The 23,775-nt window shown below is 39.1% G+C and overlaps 1 protein-coding gene and 1 long non-coding RNA gene across 7 annotated transcripts in view; one reads left to right on the top strand and one right to left on the bottom strand.

The window, feature by feature from the left end:
- Window positions 1–6,292, top strand: part of LOC121073385 — a 31,871-nt gene extending 25,579 nt beyond the window's left edge. The window contains exon 3 of the long non-coding RNA XR_005821670.1: window positions 2,407–6,292. This is a non-coding gene — a long non-coding RNA (uncharacterized LOC121073385). The remainder of the gene's footprint in view (window positions 1–2,406) is intronic.
- TET1 (tet methylcytosine dioxygenase 1) overlaps window positions 1–23,775 on the bottom strand; it is a 75,676-nt gene that overhangs the window by 17,627 nt on the left and 34,274 nt on the right. For all 6 annotated transcript variants that reach the window (XM_040564230.1, XM_040564231.1, XM_040564229.1 and 3 more), the window contains 4 exons: window positions 12,417–12,625; window positions 11,127–11,277; window positions 7,540–7,629; window positions 6,955–7,092 (listed from right to left, as the gene is read on the bottom strand). In XM_040564230.1, the coding sequence (XP_040420164.1) occupies window positions 6,955–7,092; window positions 7,540–7,629; window positions 11,127–11,277; window positions 12,417–12,625 (588 nt within the window). The remainder of the gene's footprint in view (window positions 1–6,954; window positions 7,093–7,539; window positions 7,630–11,126; window positions 11,278–12,416; window positions 12,626–23,775) is intronic.

The raw sequence follows: 23,775 nt of genomic DNA, 5'->3' as shown, positions 1-23,775 counted from the left end.
TCACAGATTTATTTCCAGAATAATAGAATTACAGAATCACAAACTAAAAATCCTAAATAAATAAGGTGGTGGTTAGGGCTTTATAAATAGCTATATGCAAAGCCTGACAGTTGCAGAGCAGCAAGAGGAGAAAATTTGAGGGGCAGAGACAAAGGAGAAGAGCTTTTCAGGTGGCATTTTAAAAGGATCAAGAGAAGGGGTCTTCAGAAGAAAAGGTGAAAGGGCAAGTAGAAGCTGATGAGTAGCATTTACTGATGTGCTTGCTCCATGCGCACTTACCTCCACTGGGCAGCCTTTGGACTACGAGGAAGATTTAGAAAAAACAAGTTGTTCCATGAGCAGCAAATGATGCCTGGTTTCCTACGGACTTGTCCATCCCCACGCTCCCACGTGCCCAGTCCCAGCACCATTATCCCTGCCCCCGTCACACCTTGCTGCCACCTCCGCTGGGTACCAGCCCGCGGGAAGTGGGGCCCGGCTGAAGCTCAGTGCCTCCCAATGTGCGTGGATTAACCAGGAGCTGCAGCTGGAGCTGACTTGGGTCTGTCTCCCCCGCTCAGCAGTGGGCTTTCACCAAGCTTAGAACAAGAGGTTAAAGGCTCCAAGACAAGTTTCTGCGGAGTTCAGTGGAATCTGGTTGAAATACGCCAGCAGATTCCAAATTATTCAGGAATGGGAGAGAGGGTAGGACATACACAGAGCACAATTACATAGGGCTCAGCACATCCTCCCCTTCTAAATTAAAAACAAAAACAGAAATAAAATAAGCATGGAGGCACCTAGCTCCCGTTTGTTTTCATTAGACACTGCATGATTCTCACTAGCTGTTAAAAATATTCTGCCCAACCTCTGTCTGGACCCATACGCTAGTCTGAAAAAAGGTCTAAATCTTGAAGATTCAATCTACAATCTTGCTATTTTGAAAATCAAAACCCTCACCCAATTTACAGTTCTGCATTTCCAGGCATTTCATCAGATATGTTCACAGAAATCTTATCTTGTACAGTTATTAGATTTATTCTTTCCCATAAAGAGATTTTCTCTTAAAAATGTATTACTTTTAATCATCTTTTCATCTGACTTATAATTAGGCAAGGATAGATTAGCTCTATATTTCTGCAATGCTTGACCCAGGGGAAAGCATATGAGCAGACAGAAAAAAAACAAACAAAAAAAACTCCTATCAGGTGAAAGAGAGCTTAACTGTAGGCAGAAATGAGTATTAGACAGTATCACAAGAGCAACATCCTCTTTAAAACAAGGAAGTCAAAGAACTCTTTGGAGGAACTAAAGAAGATAATGGCTGTAGGACTCTGGCAGAACTATGTAGAAGGTATAGTCACCTCCAGTACACAATATATTAAATACTCAAATGAGACAAAAATGAAGAAAATTCTAAATTCTCCAGAAAAAAAATGAATACGTAAATACCCTTAATACACCTAAAGCCTAAATACCGTAACAGAAAAGTTAATATATATTATTTCTCAGGGTCATTGTTCCCCCATAATATATTTCATTATAAAAGGAAGAACCCAACTGCAAGTGGATAACTGAAAAGTTAATGTAACCAGGAAAACAGTTTTAAATTTAGATCTTAAATTTAAATAAATTAAGGCCCTACAGATGAGCTGGCAATTTACAGCTGAAGCAGAGTAATCCACCAAATGTGAAACATCCGTTTCAAAAGCCCCTCTAATACTGAAATTTGTGCAAAATATTCCATGAAGAAACTTAAACATAAGCTACAGCTGAGAAGTTAAAAGCAGCATTTTCCATTGGTTGTGATACTGTGTGCAAATGGACCAGAATTAAAACTGAACATGAGAAAATCATAGACTCTGTTAAACCCCACTTACACAGTGAAACTACATATCCTGCTACACTCTATTTTTTCCAGAATATGCAGCTAAATCATCCAGGATGCCGGAAAGCCAAAAAAAATATTGGCCAGGTGGTTTGTTTAGGTTTCCGTGTGCCTGGTGATCAAAACCATTGCCTATTCTGGGTTTAGTGATGTCATGGTAAAACTTGCATATTCATGAAACATTTCCACCCCCTTCTTTTCACTGAAACGCACCCATGAACTCAGTGACATGCCCTACACATCTGTAGCCACGCAACTGTGAATGAATTATTCTGGGACACTTTCATCTGCCTTTGGCCTCCTGAACTTCACAAGATGTAGCCTTTTGCACCACGATGTATGAACAGATGTTTTAAATTCAAGATGCAGCATAGCAGTCAAACAGCATTTCTAGCCTTGAAGGATGAAATCAATTTCCTATGCTCATCGTCCCTTTGCAGATGGAACGGAGAGAAGGTGCCATGTGGGACTCCGAGGTGCTATGCCATCATTGTTTATCATTACAAATACAAACAACTTTGCTTTCTTTTCTCTTGCAGCTGAGAAACAGTGCTGTTTTGTTGGCCTGTTATAACCTGAATGAGCTTGCAGAAGTCTGCAAGTCCGAGAAGGGAGTCCCAGACATTTTTCCTTTTGACCGCTTGAGGTTCAACTAACAGCGCCTTCTCCTGGATACACCCACCTCAGGTGCCGTTTTCATGCCGCATGCTGTAGCATGGGTGCAGTGCACAAACCACTGTCTGGGAACTCACGGATTACTAGTGAACTTCTAGTATTTCTCCATTTTCACAATATAAAGAATAACAAAAATCCTTCCGTTAAGGTGCTGTGGAGTTTATCTTTTCTCTGATTTGCTATAATCTGAACCTCCAGCTTAAGCATCTAAGTACTTCTGTAGCTCACAAAGTTGTGGACATGACCTCAAATGCACTCTTCAAGTATTTGCAGACATATTCTGTCATTTATTGCAAAGGTCTGGACATACATATGCAGTGGTAACTTGATGAGCTGTAACTACAGACATACAGTAAGTTACAGGAAGAGCAGAGGATCTTTAAAAAAATATATAAGAAGGAAAAAAATCAGGAACAGTTTGTTGATGGATTGCTTATTGACACTAACTACTTAGTTCTGCTGCCAATAATTTTACATTGCAGCTGCCCTTGAAGCACAGATGTAAGCATAGATGTATCTTCCTCCCCTTCCTTCCCCAGTGCCTGCTACAGACTGTGCAGCTCCGCTACTGCTCTCTCACCTTCCTGCACCCCAGCAAAAAGGGCAACATGCCCCACACAGTGAGCAGCACCCATATACATGGCACACAGCTAGTAAGGTCATCATTAACCATTTTGTTCTAGCTGTTGTGAAACCCCTTATTTCAGTGATTTAAATGGATTCACACAGGTATTAAGAGTGTGATCCTTTGCAGCTAAGCCATTGAAGAAACAGAAATACTTACATTTCACAGAATCCATTAATAACTATAAAGCCTTTATTTACATGCTGCTCATTTACAGTCTAGCTTCACATCGACATGGAACACTGCACCCTAACACTGTGTTGCAACATACAGCAATGGCCCTTAGTACAACATTAAAAGATGACAAAAGAATCTGAGTAAAAATGGATGGCACATTTATTGACTTCAAGGTTCTTCAAAAATTCAATCCATAGGCAGAAATTACTTTTGCTTCTTTCAGATAAACATGTTAGTTTACACCTCTGTAGAAATGCCAAGTGTTTTCATTCTATTACAGAGACAAATAGGTAATATTCACATTTGTCTTCAGCTTTTCTATCAAAATGCAGTTCTGCAAAATTTTCAGATTTTGATAGCCAGGAAAGGTTTTCAGCAAATCAGATCTCCCATGGTAAATCTTGCTTTTTCTAAATTAAAATGTACTATTCTACCTTGTATCTACAAAAGATGTTTCCAAAACTTTTTTTCCTCCCCTGCTAATAAAAATGACAGTCATTTATTTTCAGAAACACATACAAGTAATTCACTTTATCATCAAAACATGTATATCTGGAAAAATACAGGAATGCTTTTCTGAAATTCTGGCAGGGACAGAGAAAGGAAATTGTTCTTCGTAGCTGGTTAGATACCATATTCTTTTAAATATACAGTAAATTCCCTACTTGTCCTTAAGCTCATTTAGTGCTTTGCTGAACTCATATCTGTGTCTGATTTAAATCATTTAAAAAAAATCTGTTTTTCCTTTAATTCCTGTGCACTGTGCAGTATTTCTTTCATATTTGTGGTGAAAGTGATTCACCAACAACTGAAGGGAGAAATGAAAATGTGTCACTCACGCCATAACTAGTGGTGATAGAGCTGGCAGCATTTTATAAATACCATCTTGTAAGGTATTTATTTATTTCAACCTTTTTAGTCTAGAGGAACTTCAGATTTTATAAATGAACATTTTGTGTCTGGGTAAGAAGGAAGAGAAGCAATCTTACCAACACCAACGATGTGCAAGATGACGAGTATGTTTTGTACAAATTTTAAAAGTGTAAGTTGTAATTATCATTAAAAAATCAAATAAAGGAAATGAGAAAAAAGGTAAATTAACTTGCATGCCTTTGAGATTTAAAAAGCCGGGCAAGTCATCCCCATTCTGTTTATTAGCACATTATCAGAAAACAATCATCTATACGAAAACTGACAGTCACCTCAGCTAGGTGTAATACTTGCACACACTGCATTTTGCATACAGAATATGTCAAAGGTAAGATGCAAATGCCTCCATCATTGCCAGCAGTGACGTGTAAGAAATGCTAATCTATTTGAAACTAAGTAGGTAGCTGGAGTAGCTTCTGAAACTACATGGGAACACAGGAGGTGACCAGACGGATGGTAGAGTCACACATGGTAATTTCTTTTTGTGTTCTTACCACTAGTTTTCCTACTTGTTTAAAAGCTAAACTTAACCCTAATTTTGATCATCAACAAGCTGATCTAGATTGAAGAAAGCCCAGCATATCCTATTACCTTGTCTGCAGAACAACAAAACTCTCTGCTTTAGGCTTCCAACATGCATCACTGTAACTACATATCTAAGCGTACTAGACAGCAACTTACATAAGCCTTCTCACTGTGGAGGTTGTATATAGATCATTAGGTAACTCTGAACTCCACCTTCTTGCTAAATTTTGTTACATAAATTGAGTGTTAATATTTGCCACCTAATTATGCACAACCCTTTGTTTCAAGCATATTGGAATAAACAGATTAAATAAAGAGAATATGAAGTGTGCAACAGGTATTTGTATGAGTGAGCTATCTGATGAAGGTCACATTTGAAGGTGAACTTCTCAGCAGTTGTAGTGATTTTATAATGTTTTGTAAGACTTATAAAATTCATCACCAAAATAACATCAGATGATTATAGATAAATACACAATCATAGAACTATTCCCTGGTACACTTCTCAAAAAAAAAACCACCACCACCACACACACACAAAAAAAGTTAATCATCCCTCCAGCCAACTGTTGGCCATACATTTATGGCTTTTCCAAGAGGATAACTGTATTCTTTATGGGATCCAGTATGGCTGAATGAGTAGTGGGATCAGTTTCCATTTTGTCTTCACATTAAGAGGCAAAGTAGCACTTAAAATATTACTTTGGGAACACCCAAATTGAGTTTCATTTAAAACTATGTCATGCAGTCTGCCAGAAAAGGAAGTCTCATTTCCAAATTTGGGATCTTTAAAAGGTCTGAATTACCACACTTCAGAAGCTTTGAAGTGACTGTACATACACGAGCTTACTCATAGTAGCTCACTAATATTTTGCAAAGTATGCTTTCAGCATTTTCTTATAAAATATCTGCATATAAGTAGCATTCAGTATTAGGAAGAAAATATTAGTCTATTCAGGACTGACATTCCTGCTGAATTCTGAGGCCTGCTTCCATACTTCAAAGTAGCAGATATTTACCCAACCTACAAGCAGACATTTAACATTAACAACCTTTCCAGTCACTTCTCCTTGACATTACATACAAACACCGTAAGTATATACTTAAATTCAATGCTTTATTGAATCACAGCAACATAATAATTGAATTCTCATTTTCAAATTGTAAAAAATTCAGTTTATAAGAGGGCAGAGATTTTAGATGCATTTCTTTTTTCTGTATACACATCCTTTGATTGAGAAATTATTCTCAAGTGTTACCTTCACCAATGTACAAGAATTCATCCTAGTTGTTTAGGAAGTATTTACAATGTTCTAACTACTAAAGAAACAAAACTCATATTTACACAAGCATTGTCAGTTTTATTTCATTTTCTTTCGACTCTGTCCCTCTTCATGACTATGGGTCTCAGTTTCTAAAACACTACTTAACTGAGTAATTCCCAACTGTTTTTCTCACTAGCAAACCAGCAAGGTATTTGGTACAATGACCACTTAAAAAAACAAACAAACAAAAAAAAAACAACAACAAACCAAAACAAAAATACACACTGACAACTGTGGGTTTTCCTTTCATAATGAGATACTCAGATTTAATTTCAAGGACCGTAACAGGCACCTGACTCCACCACCTACTCCATGACATCATACAATGTACTTTCTGACTAGTAACTTTACCAATGTGAAGTCTGGTAAGTGCACAGTGCAAGGAGAAAGTGAATTTGATGGGCTGGGGGAGGTAAATTAATAACGAGTTTATTTGTTTAAGCTCTTCTACAGATGTCTGTGCAACTCCTTGATTAGACCATTATTACCTGACTTTGAGCATCAAGCCTCTACTCAGAATAGCTTATCTGTCCCATTGACAATCCTGTCTAAAGGGCTTGTGTGTCTTCAAAGAATTACGGTATTTTGTAGGAAACATCACTTACATACCTTTCTTGATTTGCTCTACAACAAGATGAACGTATGTCCTCTGTAGACTAATAATAAATAGATCCAAATAACATGAGAATTTATAAATGGCAACGTGCAATTAATTTCATAATCGTTTAAAAAACTTCACGCAAGTGTATCCACTAAATCGAGAAACATTTTAGGGCACAGAGTAATCACAACAGTAAACAGTACAAAAAAAGAAAATCCTATATACATACCACAGTGCTTCCATTGTGCATGTTATGTGTATCCTTATGGGCATGGGCACAGAAATCTATGCAAGCTGTTACACCAGAGAAAGGCCTACCGTCCTTGGATCCAAGCCGACAGTCTGGGCCCATGTGTTCATTTTCCACCTAAAAATGAAATAAACTACAGGTACTTAGGACTGCAAGTGTGTGATGTAGAACCCCCCGAGCCACAAATGCACTTGTGATTGAATAAATACAGCCAGTAAGAATATCAGAAAGTACCTATTTCCCCATGAAACATATAATACTTATTACTGACTGTCAACAAGATTATCAGCTCAGCCAGGATCAAACTGTCTCTGCAAATAAAGTGTTTTTATTTTTAAGACTTTTATAACTGCACAGCTGGGGGCATAACTTAATCACCAGCTGGAATAAAAAGATTTTAAAACCAACCACATGAAATAACAAATCGAAGTAAACAGTGGGATTTGTCACATCTGTGAGATCTCCTGCTTCCACCTGTTAACATACTCTGGGGTTGCATCTCGTTTTTAAACAATGCTGCCTTGTTGGAGGTACAGCTACATTAGTTGGCTGTCACAGACCTACCTGGTTCTGGAAAGCTTCAGGAGCAAGCTTTTTATAAACCGGAGCCACATCAGTAGCTAAAGTTTGCAAATTATTTTCAAGAAGTTCCTCCTGCAGAGAAAGACAATGTTTAGAGAGCTGCAATTTACTTTAAATGAATCTAATCCAGTTTAGAGATGTCTGACTCAAGTCAGCAAAGCTAATAAGGTCCACCTCTACCTTATTTTATTAATCTGACATCTGTAATACTGTCTTTTGTCGCTGGACATAAATAAGGCTATTTTTACATTACTAAAATACCAAAAGCAATAAATACAAGTCAACCAAATAGCAACAGAGGATGTGTGCTAAGGCAGAGAAACCCAATACACAAGGAATTTATTTTGCATCGTTTCCTCTTTCTCATCCACAGCCAATCAAGGAAAGAGGTATGTTCCACAGAAAATAGAGAAATACCATCCAGAAGAAAAAAATTATACCACATTCTGGGTGGAGATGGAAACTCATGTCTTCTTTTAGTGTTTTGTTTATGGGGTCTTAAGTCACAATGATAAATTCCTGCTAAAATATAAAGTTTGCAACTTCTTTGTCTTTTAATGTGATGAGTTACTCCTAACAGTATTTAACATTGATTTCAGCTCGCAGGGGGAGAGGTATGTTTCTAAAACTGCGACAGAAACTTTAAGATTTGGTATTTTGTTATTTGGGTGTGAAAAAGTCACAGGACTTCATAGAAATATCTACTAGATTTGGAAGTAATATTCAGCTCCCTGGGGAAAGCCATGGACACATGGTGGGCTTCTGTGGCAGTGTGACATTTAAACCCTTATTTAGAGAAACACAATCCCTAAATTCTTGCTTTTCCTGAATTGTTGCTTTTCCAGGAAAATCACCAGCAACCTGGGAAAGAAAAGGTGACAGATTCATTCTGGGATTACGTATCTCCTACTTTGTTTTCCTCCAAAGGCCAGGCTTTTGGAGACAACTACAGCTTCAGTTTTGCACACTGGGTAGTGGCAGAAAACAGCAGCTTGCTTCGTTTTGTTCTACAAGAAACACTTGTCACCATATATTATAAACACTTATGCACATAAGTATACTTCCACATTTTTCAATGTAATATTACGAAATGATACTGTATTTTTAACTTGTACTATAGCCAGTTTATTAACTGTTGATTGCTACCATATGTTCTTCCGAACTGCACTGAAGGTAACGCATCCTTAATTATCTGTCCTATGTACTATTCTTACCTAGGTAAATTACACCCTTAACCTCATCTCACTCCATCCAGGGCCTCAAATGATCAACCAATCCAAATCTTTCTGGACTTCGAACTATCTTCTTTTTAATGTGCTACATCTCCTAGCTTTATGTCATCTGCAAAATCATCAATATCCAGTTAGCTAGAAGAAGTATCTGATATAAAAATTTATGACAAAACCAAATGAAGAGAAAAAATATTCACCAGTAAGTACTCTTTTTTGAGATGTACTGACAGCCTGCACACACACTGAAGTGCCCAGCCAAGCACCACTGGCACCTAGAGCTGGAGGCTTTTGCACAGCAGCAGCCAAAGGGTGCAAATGCTTCCCTCACAGACAAACACCGTAACAGAGTGCCTGTGTGCTCTGCAGCCCTCATCCCCTCCCAGATGCACTCCCCAAGGAGATTTTAAAACTTCAGCAGAATAGGGGAAATAAGACTATACACTTTCAGATCACACATCTAGAAAACATCCCATTACTGGTTAAGTAATCTCGCTCAGACAACTGCTAATATACTGTGGTGGAAAGTATTCTCCTACAAAAACCTGCAGGTTACCTGTTAAATGAACAGGCAACCCAAGACAGCTCTCATTAGGGGGGCACCATTTCTAGATGCCACTATGAACACCATCGTGCTTGACCAAATGGAGCTCAAGGTGGCCTTTCACAGACACAGGGGAAGCGATGCCACCAACATAGCCTGCAGTCTCATGGAACATGGTGTGATCAGCGGAGAAGAATCTATTTGAGCCGCCTTTTAAGAGATTAAGATGCAGACTAATATTTCATTAGACAGTGCATATGAAGATTGCCACCTTGCTGATCTCCCAGCTAATGCTATTAAAAGCATTAGAAACCTGCAGAGGAAAAACACGCACAGGATGCTCCATGTGCAACACTAAGCAGGGAAGAACCTAAGACAGGGTAATAGAAAACAGAAAGGGAGAAAGGGACAAAGAAGGGGAAGAGGACTTCTAAAACGAAGGAACACCCAAACATAGGCAGTTTTCTGTAAATTGAAAATTTATAAAACAAACTCCTTCAAGACATTTTAGACAAGCAGAGATAATTTCAGCTTGTATTGCCTGAAGTCACGTATTCACTGAGAAACAAGGAGAGAGAGGCTGTGTGTGCCCTAGACTGCTTAGGCAGAAGTCCCATTAGCACTTTAAGTGCTAATGAAGTTCGTGAATACCCACAATGCAAGCAGACAGCGCAAGTCAAAGGAGAATGAGGGTTTTGCATTGTGCACATGAGCATAGAATGTGCTTAATCAGGTCTTTTGTGGAAAAAAATAGGACTTGGGAGGAGTATTTAGCTCCAGTGAATAAACTGACATCACTCTTCCAAGAAACATTGTGTGCACACACGTGTACACTACACATTAAAAATGCACAACACTTCTACTACTGTCTGGCCTTCAACCAGTGAGGTCTTTTCTGTATCTGGCAGCAGTGGAGTTCAGAAGCTGAGAAAGACTAATGGCAGGATAACCCAGAAGGAGAACTAGGTAACAGACTGCTCTGTATGTGTCTTTTAAAGCATGTCAGATATGCTAGTGAAGACCTAATTCATTTATCCAGGAGCTCCACAGGGAAAAGGAGTTATAGAGTCAGAGCAAAAGGAACTTTTGAGTTAGCCCAAGTGATCTTTTTGCTGTATGTCCCTCAGGCAGTGGTTATCAGTTTACACCACATTTATTCCTTCATCACAAAATAACTTTGTTTTTTAGAGGTACATTACTTGGCATAATCCATCATCATATTTTCTGCGCTGAGCTTTATGCCACCACTAATGCTCATAATCAGCAATTAAGAGTATCAGTTGGATGCATCATATCTTACTGCAATTCATTCCCTTAAGTGTTTCAGAAACATGTTGTCCGAGGAAATAACACTTTATTCCCGATGTCAGACAGATACCAGGTTGTCTGCTGGTCAGACATCAATGCGAAAGGTATGCAATCCAAGGCACAAACGTTTCTATAACAGGACAAGAGAACTGAATCTGTTGAGGTGCAGTCTTGGTGCTTAGAAAACCCTTTATCTCTATTTTATAATTACAAAGAATCAACATTTCATATCAAGTTACACAGTGGAGCTAAATATGTTTAAAAAAAAAAGCATTTAAGGATAATTTCAGAGTATTTAAGGAGATAATAAGAGAGCACTTTCATGTGGTGGAAAAGTTATAAATGCTACAGCTACAAAACATTTAGTTGGATGCCCGTATGATAAGCAATGCATACGTATGTGTGGGGGATATCTGCAGATCCCATTTCTAATTCTGAAAATCATCTGAATAAATAGTTGGAGGAAAAAAAAACCAACAAAGTCTTACTTGTTTAGGGTCATCAGTGAGAAGCCTAAATTTCCTGGGGTTTTTGCTTCTTGCAAATTTACATCCATTGAAATACATACTCCATGAACAGCCGAATGAGAATGATGCTCCGCAAGTTTCTGGATCAAGTCCTTGACATGCACAAGTACGACTATGAACGGAAATAAAGACAAGTCACGTCAGCTGACAATGCAGCTTGTTTTTTTTAATTATCAGTGATATTTGCTATTTCTTCTATAATACATAGCAAAATAACACAGTTTAACTGGGTATTTTCTGTTAATATTTGTGTGTAGAGGATTTTTTTCCCCATGAAGACAGTCCCAACTCCCAAAAGTCCCACGAGTTCTACTGCTACAACACTGAGTTATAGCTACGTAAATATATATCCATGCTTCTTTGATTTTGACTTCTCCAACTGGGTAAAATTTTTTGAAGTACAAGAAAATACCACTCCTATTGAGGGTTACCCATAAATACAGTAAATACATCATGTGCAACAATGCCATTATCGTCAAATTGATCCAACTTCTAAAATGGAACAACCCTACTTAGCCTAACCATTTAAGAACATAAGCATTAGATTCAGGTCACTGCACAGCTGTTAGATATTGGTTAAATGTAGGCAACAAAAAATCAGCACAAAGACAGCTCTGCTCCACAGCCTCAGTTTCAATGAGGTTCAATCTCTCATTTATTTAAAAAGATCAAGTATTTTAATTTTACACCTATGTAGAATTACAGCAACGGTAGCTGAAGAACATGAGGCAGCTGACAGTACTACTACTGCTTCTCTCATTTAATTAATATAATTGAAAACAAAGCACATTTGCAGTTGTCCTGGCCAGACTCGAGATGCTGGGCAGATGTGTACTGCTGGGAAGAGACAGTCCTCAGAAGATCTCTCAAAGGCCTCATGCTGTATACTCATGTGCAGGAGGAAAGGCAGCACACCTTCCTCTCATGACCAGCCAGCCTGGCTCACGAGCACAGTACAAGTCACATCCTGGCAGCTCCTTACCATGCCTGCACATGTAAAGTGTGTGCAAAGACGGGGGAGAAGTTGCCACCCGCCTCCCTGGGCTTTCCTTGTGCAACTATCCCTTGGAGCCTGGTCTCTAGAAAAAGCCAGGAGCTAAATTTTATACTGAAATGACACCTAGTGGTTTGTAACTTTAAATAAGCTTTTCTGTATTTGTCAGTCACACTACCAGTGAATTCTCATGCTATTTATTACAGAACAACATTCAAAGGGTGACACAACAATCATTTACAATTAAAGTGACATACTCTTCGTTTAATGCACATCTGCGGCTTGTGGGACAGCCGTATTTTCTGAGGCTCTGCGTCAGTTCTTTGTACAGCGTGTCTGCCAGGAGATGAGGGATCCCTTCCCAGGCCAGTATGAGAATCACTATGACGGCGGTTTGACAGTGGTGTCCTGCACGCTGACGTACCAAGCACAGCAACTTTTCCTCATCGCTACTTCTTCGTATCACCTGGAAGAATCATTTTGTTTATTCTCAGATAAAAGTAGGAAACACATAACGTGTTGTTCTTCTGAGACATGTCAGGCCTGGAAGAGAATGAAAAATCGCTGCCTGAAGTGTCCGTCAGCAAGCAGGAGCAGGAAAGCATCACACAGTGGTCTCTGATGTAAAACATGATTTCACATTGCTTCTCTATCTGTAGAAATAGCATATTTTACAGGAGGAATATTCTAGGTGTTCTACACAAACAATGAAGATGGATTAAGAAGAAAATAACCACTAGAAGGAAATAATCATCTCGAAGTAACAGATCCACTGCTAATAGTTACCTTGAAAGTACTACTGAAAATGTATTGCCAAAACCCAGAATGCAGGTACATAAAAGCACACCCCAAAATCAAACAGCCTCGTGTTAAGATGGTTACCACAGTTACACATCAGCATATAAAATGGTTCCTATCTTGGAAAAGAATATTACAAGAAAGTGATGAAAATAAATGGTGTTCTTAGTGAAGGAAGTAAGGAGATTTTTCATAACATATCCCTAAATGACCTACATTACAGTACTTAGCAGAATGCTGATTTTTTTTACTGAACTGTGTGATATACAAAGCATTCTGTCAACTTTGTCCATGCAACAACACACCAAAGGCTAACATGATACAGAACACTACAATGGCTTTCAATATACCATGGAATTAAAGGAAAAAAAAAAACAAACTTGATATTCTAAGTACTACATATTTTGTTTTTTTGGCATAATTTGAAACAAAGCTGCATTGTAAGAGGACCAAAAATGCATTAACACTAGGTAATACTAGAACATAGGCTTTGAAAATATGTTGATCTATTTGTCAAACATGTTTTACCCACCATAGCCTCTATGAGGCTCCAACAAAAGTTCCAAGACTTCAGCGTTAAGCTTCAACAAAGGTATTGGACCTGGACCTCTCAGGCATTAGAGGCCAAATCTTCCTCCTTGGCTCGGTCATACACAGGACGAGGACTGGTGGGTTGCTCTTCTGTACTCCATGCAGATATGAGCCTGTGTGTTGTAGATGGGCTCTGCCAGCCCCACAGCAAACACGCTTGCTCAGGGTGAGCAGCCAGTCATCCTGGCTTTCCACCCAACAACCCCTATCCATTAGCAGAAACCCCACAGCTAAGTTACTAATCATGGACTATAAAAGCAGGAAGGCAACAGTTTCACCTATTCTTTGGATACCCCCAAATGGCTGAATTTTCATGCAGATTCCCTATCAGACTGATGTCAAAGCTTCTTTGTTGCCAGACTCGCAGCTAGCTATCATTAATAATGTGAGCGCTAGCCTGATCAACTGTGAATATCTAAATTATTTGAATTAATTCAAAGTGGGGACCAAAGTACCCTCGCAATTAATCTGCAAATGAAAGGATCTTCATCAGACTAACAGTTTCAGAGCAAATCTGTTCAGGCTGAGAAGAAAGAAGCAAGCTTCAAGTTAGTTTGTGTCAAGGGAGAAAGCATCACCCTTTTAAAGTTGATTACGCAACCTTAAAATCAGCCTTAAATTGAGTGAGAAAACAAGTAACTGCATCTGAGGTACCATTTCTCAAAAGCAGTCTTGGTTGTGACTGACCAACCGATACAGTATTTTCTGTAAAGAAAGAAAAATAATGCAACTCATTTACATTTGAGTGAGCTTTACAGAAAACCTATTAAGGCTCATACACAATACAGGTTATTCATGTTGGTGTGAGTTTTACATTCCCGAGGCAGCACAGTTCCTTCGAGTCAGAAAGAGGAATTTGATTTTGTTACTCAGAATGAAGGGTGATGTTTTTAATCTCTTTTTTCTTTCTTGGTTTTCTAGACCTCCTAACTTCACTAAGGAAATCTGGTATCTCTTAGTTTCTCAGTACATCATCAGGTTGCCCTTTGTGAGCACTCAGAGTTCTAAACTGGAAATACAGGGTCCAGGAAAAATGACAAATGGACAGGAAGGTAATTCATAGTTTGCTTTGAACAAACATCACACCACCCTGGAGTTAACCCCAGCTGGAATTTGCTTTGTTGTGCAAGCAGCAGATATTGCAATACTCTTACTGGACCCCAGAACATTTTACAATCCATTGTCTTTCAGGCCACAAAGGTGGCTAAGGGATTTATTAATTGCCTGAATTTTATTTCTGCACCTCTTAAGATGTTACATCATATGCTCACATCTGACTACTGCAGCTGCAGTACTCCTGTCCTTTGGTAACTGGAGATAAGGCACTTTTCTCACCTGTCTCAGAAGAGCACAACTCACACCGAAGCAATCACAGTTCCTCTGGGCTCACGGCCAGCGGCAGTGCAGGCAGAGCTGGAGCCATACTGCTTTGCCCATGTAAACTGATGGTGCCCGCTCACGGTACAGCTGACTTTCTCAAAGCAGTAATAAGTGGAGACTCTCTTTGCAGTAATAATAAATCCACAGCAACACCACACTCAGCTTTAATTCACAAAAAAGCACATTTGAGGGAGACAACTGAAAAACTATAGAACAAATCCAGGCAGAAACACCATGTAAATTCCTGATGATTTAACAGTTTTTCTCATGAGGAAAATCCCCACTGCACTCCTTGACTTGGTGACTTATTAGCTACATTAACACTCATGTAATTTCATTAATTTCCAGCTTGTCATTTGTTTTTCAGTACCAAATTATATCCACTATGTTTCTGAACTCTGTAAGTAGTTACATATTAAGCTAAAGAAAAAATTACCGTATCTGCTTTTCTTCCTGAATTTGTGTTTATCTGAGTAACTGGTAAAGCCCAAAATGTGAATACAAGCTGTGTACTGCTTATCAAGATTTGTCTGATATGCTAACAGACCAGATTTCTTACTGTTTGTAGTGGGCCTCATAAGGTTTTACTTGATTGATCATTTCTTGAATTATTCTTAAATTCGGATATCTCCAATATATTTATTTTCATCCCAGTTTCTGCAGCTTGAAATGACCAGGGATGATTCCAAGACCTCTTAACCCTTAAAGTTCCCCAAACCACAGTGTTTTAACCCACTACTCCCCCCCCACACACACACATTGTGGAAAACATCCCGCTTGTTTTAAATTTATGCAACAACAACATCATCTTAAAGTCATCATTAGAGTAGCATACAAAGCCTCAGCCTACACTCTGAATAACCTTTTGTTCTTTGGGCATGTGCTCGATATAGTGGTCTTTCTCAGTATGGCAAATTGAATTCATGCACTGTCACAGCCACAGAGAATACAATACTAACATAACTTATGAATCAATTCTTCATGCAATGATTTAAAACATACATGGATGTGTTATTGGAAGTTTGTAGACTATTCCCAGTGTACTTATTGTTTCCCTATGAAACCCTCAGATGCTGAGCATTAAGTTAAATATGCAGCAGAGCAAGTCACTTAATGTTTCTCAGACTGTAAACAATGCACAAATCAGCTGGCAAATCTCATCTCCAATAGTTGTTGATACTACCCATGATTTCTGTGATGTAGTTTTTAAAAATGGTAAAGTAAGCAATTAAATACTTCAGTTTGGTTAATTTGGGTCCCTAATGCACTTAAAAGGAATGAGAAAATAATCATTTGTAAAGTGGTAAAATTTTAAAGGCAGCTTTTTAAGACAGCAAAATAAAAACTTTTCCCTGCAATTATTTTTCCACACCCAAATCCCCACCACCATTTCTCAGTGACTCACACAGACAAATAATATAACAACAGAAAAAACAGACCTGTAGTAAGTTTGTGAAGTATTATATAACACTTAAATGTAGTACGATCATCTTTTTTGCAGGTATATAGGCCCAGATTATCCCTGAGCTTATTTTAGCAAGCAGTAACTGTCATCAGTACTAAGCATCCATCAAAAAATTCCTACATTTACAACAAAATCTGTTTCAGCTGCAACACAGCCCTCCTGGAAAGCCACAGACCGGACAGAGTCCCCTGCAATGCTTGACCTAGGCATAAAGTTCCAGGCGACCTGCTCCTTCACCTGGTCACTAACGTGAGCACATCTAGGACAAGAGGAAAAACTGAAGTGGGATAAACACCTCCTGCCTAACAGCTTTCTTATACACATACGTATTTGGACACACAGCAACACAACTATCACCCTTGTAGGTTGCCAGTTTGGGCAGAACATTTATTTGTTTTTGTCTTTTTCAAAACCTCATTTTGTACATTCCTCCTGCGCTGCAGTCTGGCACCCACCACCATCACTTTGTGCACCATGCCTGTTCTGCATTATTACGGCTCTCCATGTGTTCTTGTTTATGCATGCAACTTAAAAAGACAGCAATTCAACTAATTTCTCTTATTAACTAGTCCAGATATTCTGAAGTGGCAGAATCAGCTGATACAAGTAAGCCTTCGGGGTGAGCCACAAACTGCCAGCTAGGACAGAAAGACCATCAACGGCAATTATGGCAACATACCACAGCCTAACCTCTGATTCTACAAGCCACAAAGGTAGAAATTAACCCAATTTTCCTAACAGAAAATATGAGCCCTGAACTAGATTATTAAAGAAGTGCCATACACTGCGCAATTCACTCCAGCAGTTTAACAAGGCGTTACGGGACAAATAAGAGGCTTCTCAATCCCTCACATACAAGGATACCAAAGAGACAGAGAGAGGGATAAGAGGACTTCTTGGGATTACTTCACTGCATTCATTTTGCCTTCAACTAAACACTGTAAGAGCAGGACCAGGTCAGAGAAGCTGACTGTCCAGCCTTATCCCAATCCTGGCAGTGACTACCAGCAGTTGCCTAGGAATGAGTAGTAAGAGAAGCACCTGGACACAGGGATGCTTCTCATCAACTGTTGCTTCACAGCATCCATAGGCAAAGCTTAATTCCAGGTCATGTGGAGGAAAAAACAACCCCTTTTCTTTGTGTTGAGCTCATCTTCCCCAAACACTAGTGCGTTTGGTATAGGATGAGATTGGATAATAACAGATAGCTATTCGTCTCTCCATGCCACAAAGACCAAGAGAAGTGTGCTTTCTCCCTTTCCCACCTGCCAGGCCGAGAAGCCTTCCCTTGTTTTGCTGTGCTTTCCTGAGCTGGGGGACCATAACTGCTGACAGCATTTAAGATTGGCATGCAGCATGCATTCGCACAGAGGCATAATCATAATTCTTGTTTTCTTTATTCTTTCCCAGCAATTCTCACTGGCTTCTTTTGCTGTTTTCATCACTACTGAACACCAAAGCTGATGTCTTACGTGCTTTTATCCCAAGCAGTAACACTCAGACCGGGGTCCATCACCGTGTATATAAAACTCCACTCTGCTATTTGCATTGCTTCACATTTATCAACAGCAAGACTTATCTAACATTTTACTGGCCATTCATTCTGGACACCAAGTTCTTCCTGTAGGTGATGATAGCTGGCCCTCTTTTGTTATCTTGAGCAACTCTCGTTGGCAACTTGTCACCTCAGTATTTCCCACTTTTTTCATATAATTCCTGAATATAATGAACAGCATAGATAAAGTTTACCAACAAAACTTGCTCCAGCTGTCCAAGTGCTTGAGTTCTACTTACTTGAATTATTTCTTTTACATTGTTGAAGCAACTGTCTCAACCCTTGGCAGGAGCTCTAGAACAAGGAATAATTACACTGTGAATAAAAATTACTTGATGTCCTTAAACATAAGCCAGTCTATCTAAATTAGCACGTACATGACTTATGTAACTTGCTAAGAATCAGACTGCAGAAGCTCAGCACACCAGATGCTGAGTTACCATATGGATGAGAAATTACTTTCATATTTAGGGTAACCAGAATAGTCGTGTGAACTTTGGTACGATATAAACCAGATACTACTAGCAAATAAGTACAAAACTTTAACTGTGAGTTAAATGCAACAAATTACTGGATGAAAACTGAACAGAACTAACAAAAAGGCCCTTTTTAGACTTATTTCATCACCATGTGGTTCCACTGCAATAACTGTCCAGTCCATTCTGAATTTCTTCAGCAAAATAGCTGTGTCTCCTTTGCAGAGCATCAACAGATGATTTTAAAGTGAGAATGCAGCCTAAGTGCTCACAGTAATTTCCTGAAATAGGCAACTCATTCAGAACAGCTTGCCTCTACATTTTCTAACCTGTAGATTTTGCCTCTGGGGGAAGTTCACCTATTGGAGTCCCTTCTACATACGACGAAATCTTCTGCTAGGATACAATTCCATAATAACCTACACCAGCACAAACAGAGTACAACGCTGCTAAAAACTGCTGCTGTTCTAGTAGGTGAGGCTGTATAACAGAGAAAGCGGGAGAAGTTCTCTTGTTTGCAGCAGAAGAGAGTCTGCCCTGTTTTCCAAATTCACCCCCCATATATACATGCACAATAAATGACATCAGACTTTTTTCTCACTGCAAAGTGAGAAAATCCTTTTATTCTCAGTATGTCTAAGAGATATTAAAATGCAAATCAATTCCACTTCCCTAACTTCTCTCTTCTCAATAGTACTAGCAGACTACATCAGGTAAGTTAAAACAGAACAGTCACCATCAATAAAGCTATTAAGTTACTTATCTAATTTTACAGAAATATCACTGAAGTATTTCACAAGAATTATCAGCCAACACCACTTCCAAATTGCTACTAGAAGCAGTACTGTACACTTAGAAATGAGTAAACAGCAATACAGATGCTGTTTTTCTATAACCACATAGCCAGTGCTGCAGAAATGAGGCCAAAATTCACGTCTCAACTCCCAATGTCCTCTTACCCTCTGCAGTCTCACAAACTTCCCCTCCTGTTACATCACATCAATGGTAAACAGTGCTTCATATGATACGGATGACAAACGAGAACCTACACCCCCTGTTTGTTCAGATATCGCTATTTGTTCTGATGTGGTGATATCAGCAACTTAAATGTTTAGTCTTTCATAATACTTAATTTTCTTTATCTTAACGTGGCTTTTTTGTTTGATATTTACTCTAATAGTTGAGTTTCCCATTAAAGAAATGAGAACACCTCTGTTTCCTTCAGAAGCCATGTAAAAATTTCTAATCATTTTGAATCTCAAAACATTGTACCACTTAGAGAACAGCTTGACTTTGGGTATTACAAACATTTTTCATCCAAAATAATCTCCTCTATGTTTAACAGATAAGCGTTCCTGCAGACACTAAAACAGTACGTGTAAGGGGTACCATAGGTATGGAGGCACTAACTTCAATGTGTGTTGACAGATGGCAACAAAGTCCTGCTCTAACATAATGGTGCCCAAAAACATGACTAAAACCCCAGCCAACCACCCCACTGTGTGCCAAAATTCACTTCCTTCTAGACTTCTATGGAGATCATCATCCAGACTGGCTGGATGGCAGCAGCCCGAGAGCTGTGGTCAATGGCTGTGTCCACCCTGCCATTCTCCACCCCGCAGCCAGCTGGGCCGTGCTGTGCCAGACCTGCCCCTCCCACTGCCAAGCAGCGGACAGGGACGTAAGCATCTGGGAGTCTGCTCACCAGACTGCCAACCAGAGCAGCAGTCCTCTGGTTGGTTGGTAATGATCACCTACCCCAAAGCACAGTGCCATGCTCGTTTGTCACCTCCTTTTCTTTAATAAATTACACATCTCTTCTAGCACTAACTTACATGTATATACCCTAGAAGCTACAGTAACTTCTCACTTTTCTTGCTTTTTCTATTTCCCATCACTTTCTCAAGCAAAGCTAGCAAACTGGAAAAAATAATCATCTCTGCATCTGCAGAAGAAATATTTGTTACCAAAACTCATTCAGCACTCAACAAACTGTAGTTTTTAGCATTGAGGCACAAATTCCTATCAGGTCAATGATCTATAAAGTCTTGGTTATAACAGTGAATTATCTAAGTATTACTTTTTGAAAACTTGATGAATTTCAGTGGCTAATATTAAGTCCAGGTCTTTAAAAGAAGACTGTCATTTAAATATATTTATATTGTATAAGTATTTATATGTGCTTCTTTTTTATCTGCTTCCTGTTTTTTTTTAATATTTATACAACCTACCAATCTATGACCAAAACTAAAAGATCATAAAGCTCTGTCAAGCTATAAACATAAAATCCCAAGAGGTAGAAAGTACAAAACAAAAGTGAAAGAGTTTGACAAAGGCATAAAAATCCCATAATACTAAATTTTTCAAATGATTAGGGCTGCCAATAGGATATCAGAATCTGAAGGGTCCACAGATCATCCAGGGGAAAAATAATAAAGCACTTAGAGAAAATAAGGCCAGAGATGCAAAAACCGCTTCTTCTGTGTTCACAAAAAGGCATTTGGGAAGATTCCCACTTCAGAACACTTCTTTGGAGAAAAACCCTCAGCTGTGTACCTTATCAAAGTAAAGCCGCCCAAAAAGTGGTTATAGGACAACAGGAACCACTGAAAAACATCACTCACTTTCCTCCCCAAAGGTAGTAACAATTTGCCACGATCAGGTAACATCCACCCCCGAAACTCAAGGATGAACAACCGAACTGTTACATCTGATAGGCACTGTTCTGGTTTATAATACACCAGTACCAGAAGGCATGAAGATAACTAAGAGTACGGCAGCTTGTAAAATGGGCCTAGGAGAAATCTGGCAATTTAATAACGTTGGCCCAGTATCTGTGCAGGGCACATTTGTAGCTCCGAAGGACAGAAGTAGTGATCACACAGATAACCGTGATGCACAGGGTGAAGTCAAATGTTTGTGAAGAGAAGTCACAGCTCGGTCACACTGCAGGTCCTTCTAAGCCACTCAGTAAGGTCCCTTAAAAAGACAAACACCAATGTGTCTTGGGATAAAGTGAAAGACCACCCAGGAATAACTGGTGAGAAGACAAAGGCTGGTATGTCTCTGATGGGAGCTCTGTAGAACTGTGTTCAAGCCTGTGCTCTCCAGCATGTTTGTCAAGGGTAAATAAAAGGATGACAACAGTTGTGGATGACAGCAAGTAATTCAGAGGAGTGAAGACAAGCACAATCTGCAAACAAATGAAGAAGGAGTTCGTACTGCTGAGTGGGCAGTAAAAGTGGCAGATAAAATTCACCGTAGTGTGCATACTTAATGCACATGGATAAAACTATTCCTTTTTGAGACAGAGAGGGCCTGACTGCAGGTTGGCCATTACCATGCAGAAATAAGAATCTGGCATAATGATAGAAAGCTCTAAGAAAATGCCAAATCACTGCTCTGCAATGGAGTTAAAAAGGAAAAGCAACTGCTAGGAATTACTGGAAATAGAGCACATGACTGAAAACATTTTGCTTACCAGTTTAATACCAAGCGTAAAAGAAGAGGAAGGAAACGGAGGAATAAAGGCAACATTTTTATGAAAGTCAACTGAGCACAAAGACACTGCCTCCAGCTTAGGGAACCTCAGAGCTAGGAATTACTGGAAAGTGAGTGAGTCTTCTGGGGCCCCACTGCCCTGCTCTTACACCTTTCTGCTATCAGGCAGCGCTGGAGACAGGATATCAGCAAGAAGGACCTCTGCCCCGACCTGGCTGTTCTTATCAGTTCTTATCTCCTGTCTTTATTCAGAGCTGGAGCCTTAGAAATCACATTGCATCTCTGAATGAAGACAGACAGCAATGATAGCTTAGCTGATCCAAGCCAACATCCACAGAAACCAGGAGAAGGAACCCAAAGGAAATCGGTGTAATCCAGAAACGTTAAGACCTGAAGCTGCCCTCTGAGGTCAGCGACATCATCTTTGATTTCAGCGCAGCAGGATTATGCCAGGAGTGAGGCTACTTACAGATAACAGGTTTATAAACCATTTCACTTAAATGATGTGAGGTAATCTTTATTTCCCATCAGACATACTGAGAACAGAAAAAAAGAGACCACATCAAACAAAGCACTGATGAAACAATAGGACTGATATGAATCACTGATCACTGGCTGCTTATGGGGGATGCACTGTAACATGATTATATGAATGGGCTAACCCAGGAAGGCATACTGGCAATTCAAGTACTGCAAAGCTTTTCTTTTTTTCTTTTCTTTAACTTGTTACACAGAAACATGAAGAACTTGTACAAAACAAAAATGCCAAAGTAATCCAAACAAAAAAGGAAAGAAGAGTACGTGTACTCCAGCATGCATCACGGAATGGTTAAGTTATTTTCTAATCATGCAATTAACACCTACACAGATTTTCCAAGTTTATAGCACCCTAAAAAATAAGGAAGAAAAGGTCAGCTTGTTTAGGGAAAAGGAGCCTTTCTCAGTAAGTGTTTAAAACAATATGCACATGTTTGGAGCAACTTAAGTAAAAACAATTTTGGAGGACATCAGTATTATGAAACAGTCATTAACAGAAGACTGTATGGACCCAAGTATTTTACAAAGCCTCCTTTGATCCTAAAATGTATCTAAGGAACTGGTGAAGGACAAATTTAACTCGTGGAAATAGGGAAATTAATTGGGGAAAATAGCTAAATATTATCAATAGATACACTCAGTTTTTTTCTCCTCACATTTGCTTCAGCAGAGCTCCATTGTGGTGCTCTTGCCAGCAAGTCTCTCAAGAGCCCTAAGGGCAATAGCTTGTCCATCTGCAAAGCAGGAATGAGTCTGTCCCAACGTACAGTGTACATGAATAAGTGAAAGTCTCTGTGCAGCTGACAGAACCTTGTGACTGCAATTATCAGAGAGCACAGCAAACTTTTTCCATATGCTTTCAAACAAATTTCACAATTACGCTTCTTTGGTCAGAGCCAAAAGCCAAATATGCTCTGTTCTAAGGATTAAAATTAGTATTGTCAATGAGAAGTTAACTCACACATTAAGAATACCAACCAAAAAAAAGGCAAATTTTATACAAGATGAAGCATCCTGTATAAAGAAGACGACTTAGGTGATTTCCTTCCCTCTCTTGTATTAAGCAGTCACACAGTAACAGCAGACTTGGAAAAGCATTCACCCTCTTTTTGTCTGAGCTTACACACAGAAAGTCACCATTGCACAAAACAAGTTTGGAATTTAGTTAAATTAACATTAAAGCTTACTCTTGTAAACACTTAACATATAGCAATGTGACAGTCTAATTGAACAGCAGGTCCACTGTACCTTTACAGAGCCTTTTCTATATGCAGCTGAGTGCTCCCTGGCTATCATATTGTACACACATGTTG

Source organism: Cygnus olor, chromosome 7 (assembly GCF_009769625.2).
Source record: "Cygnus olor isolate bCygOlo1 chromosome 7, bCygOlo1.pri.v2, whole genome shotgun sequence".
Lineage (NCBI taxonomy): Eukaryota > Metazoa > Chordata > Aves > Anseriformes > Anatidae > Cygnus > Cygnus olor.
This window is presented reverse-complemented; position numbering and strand designations above follow the sequence as displayed.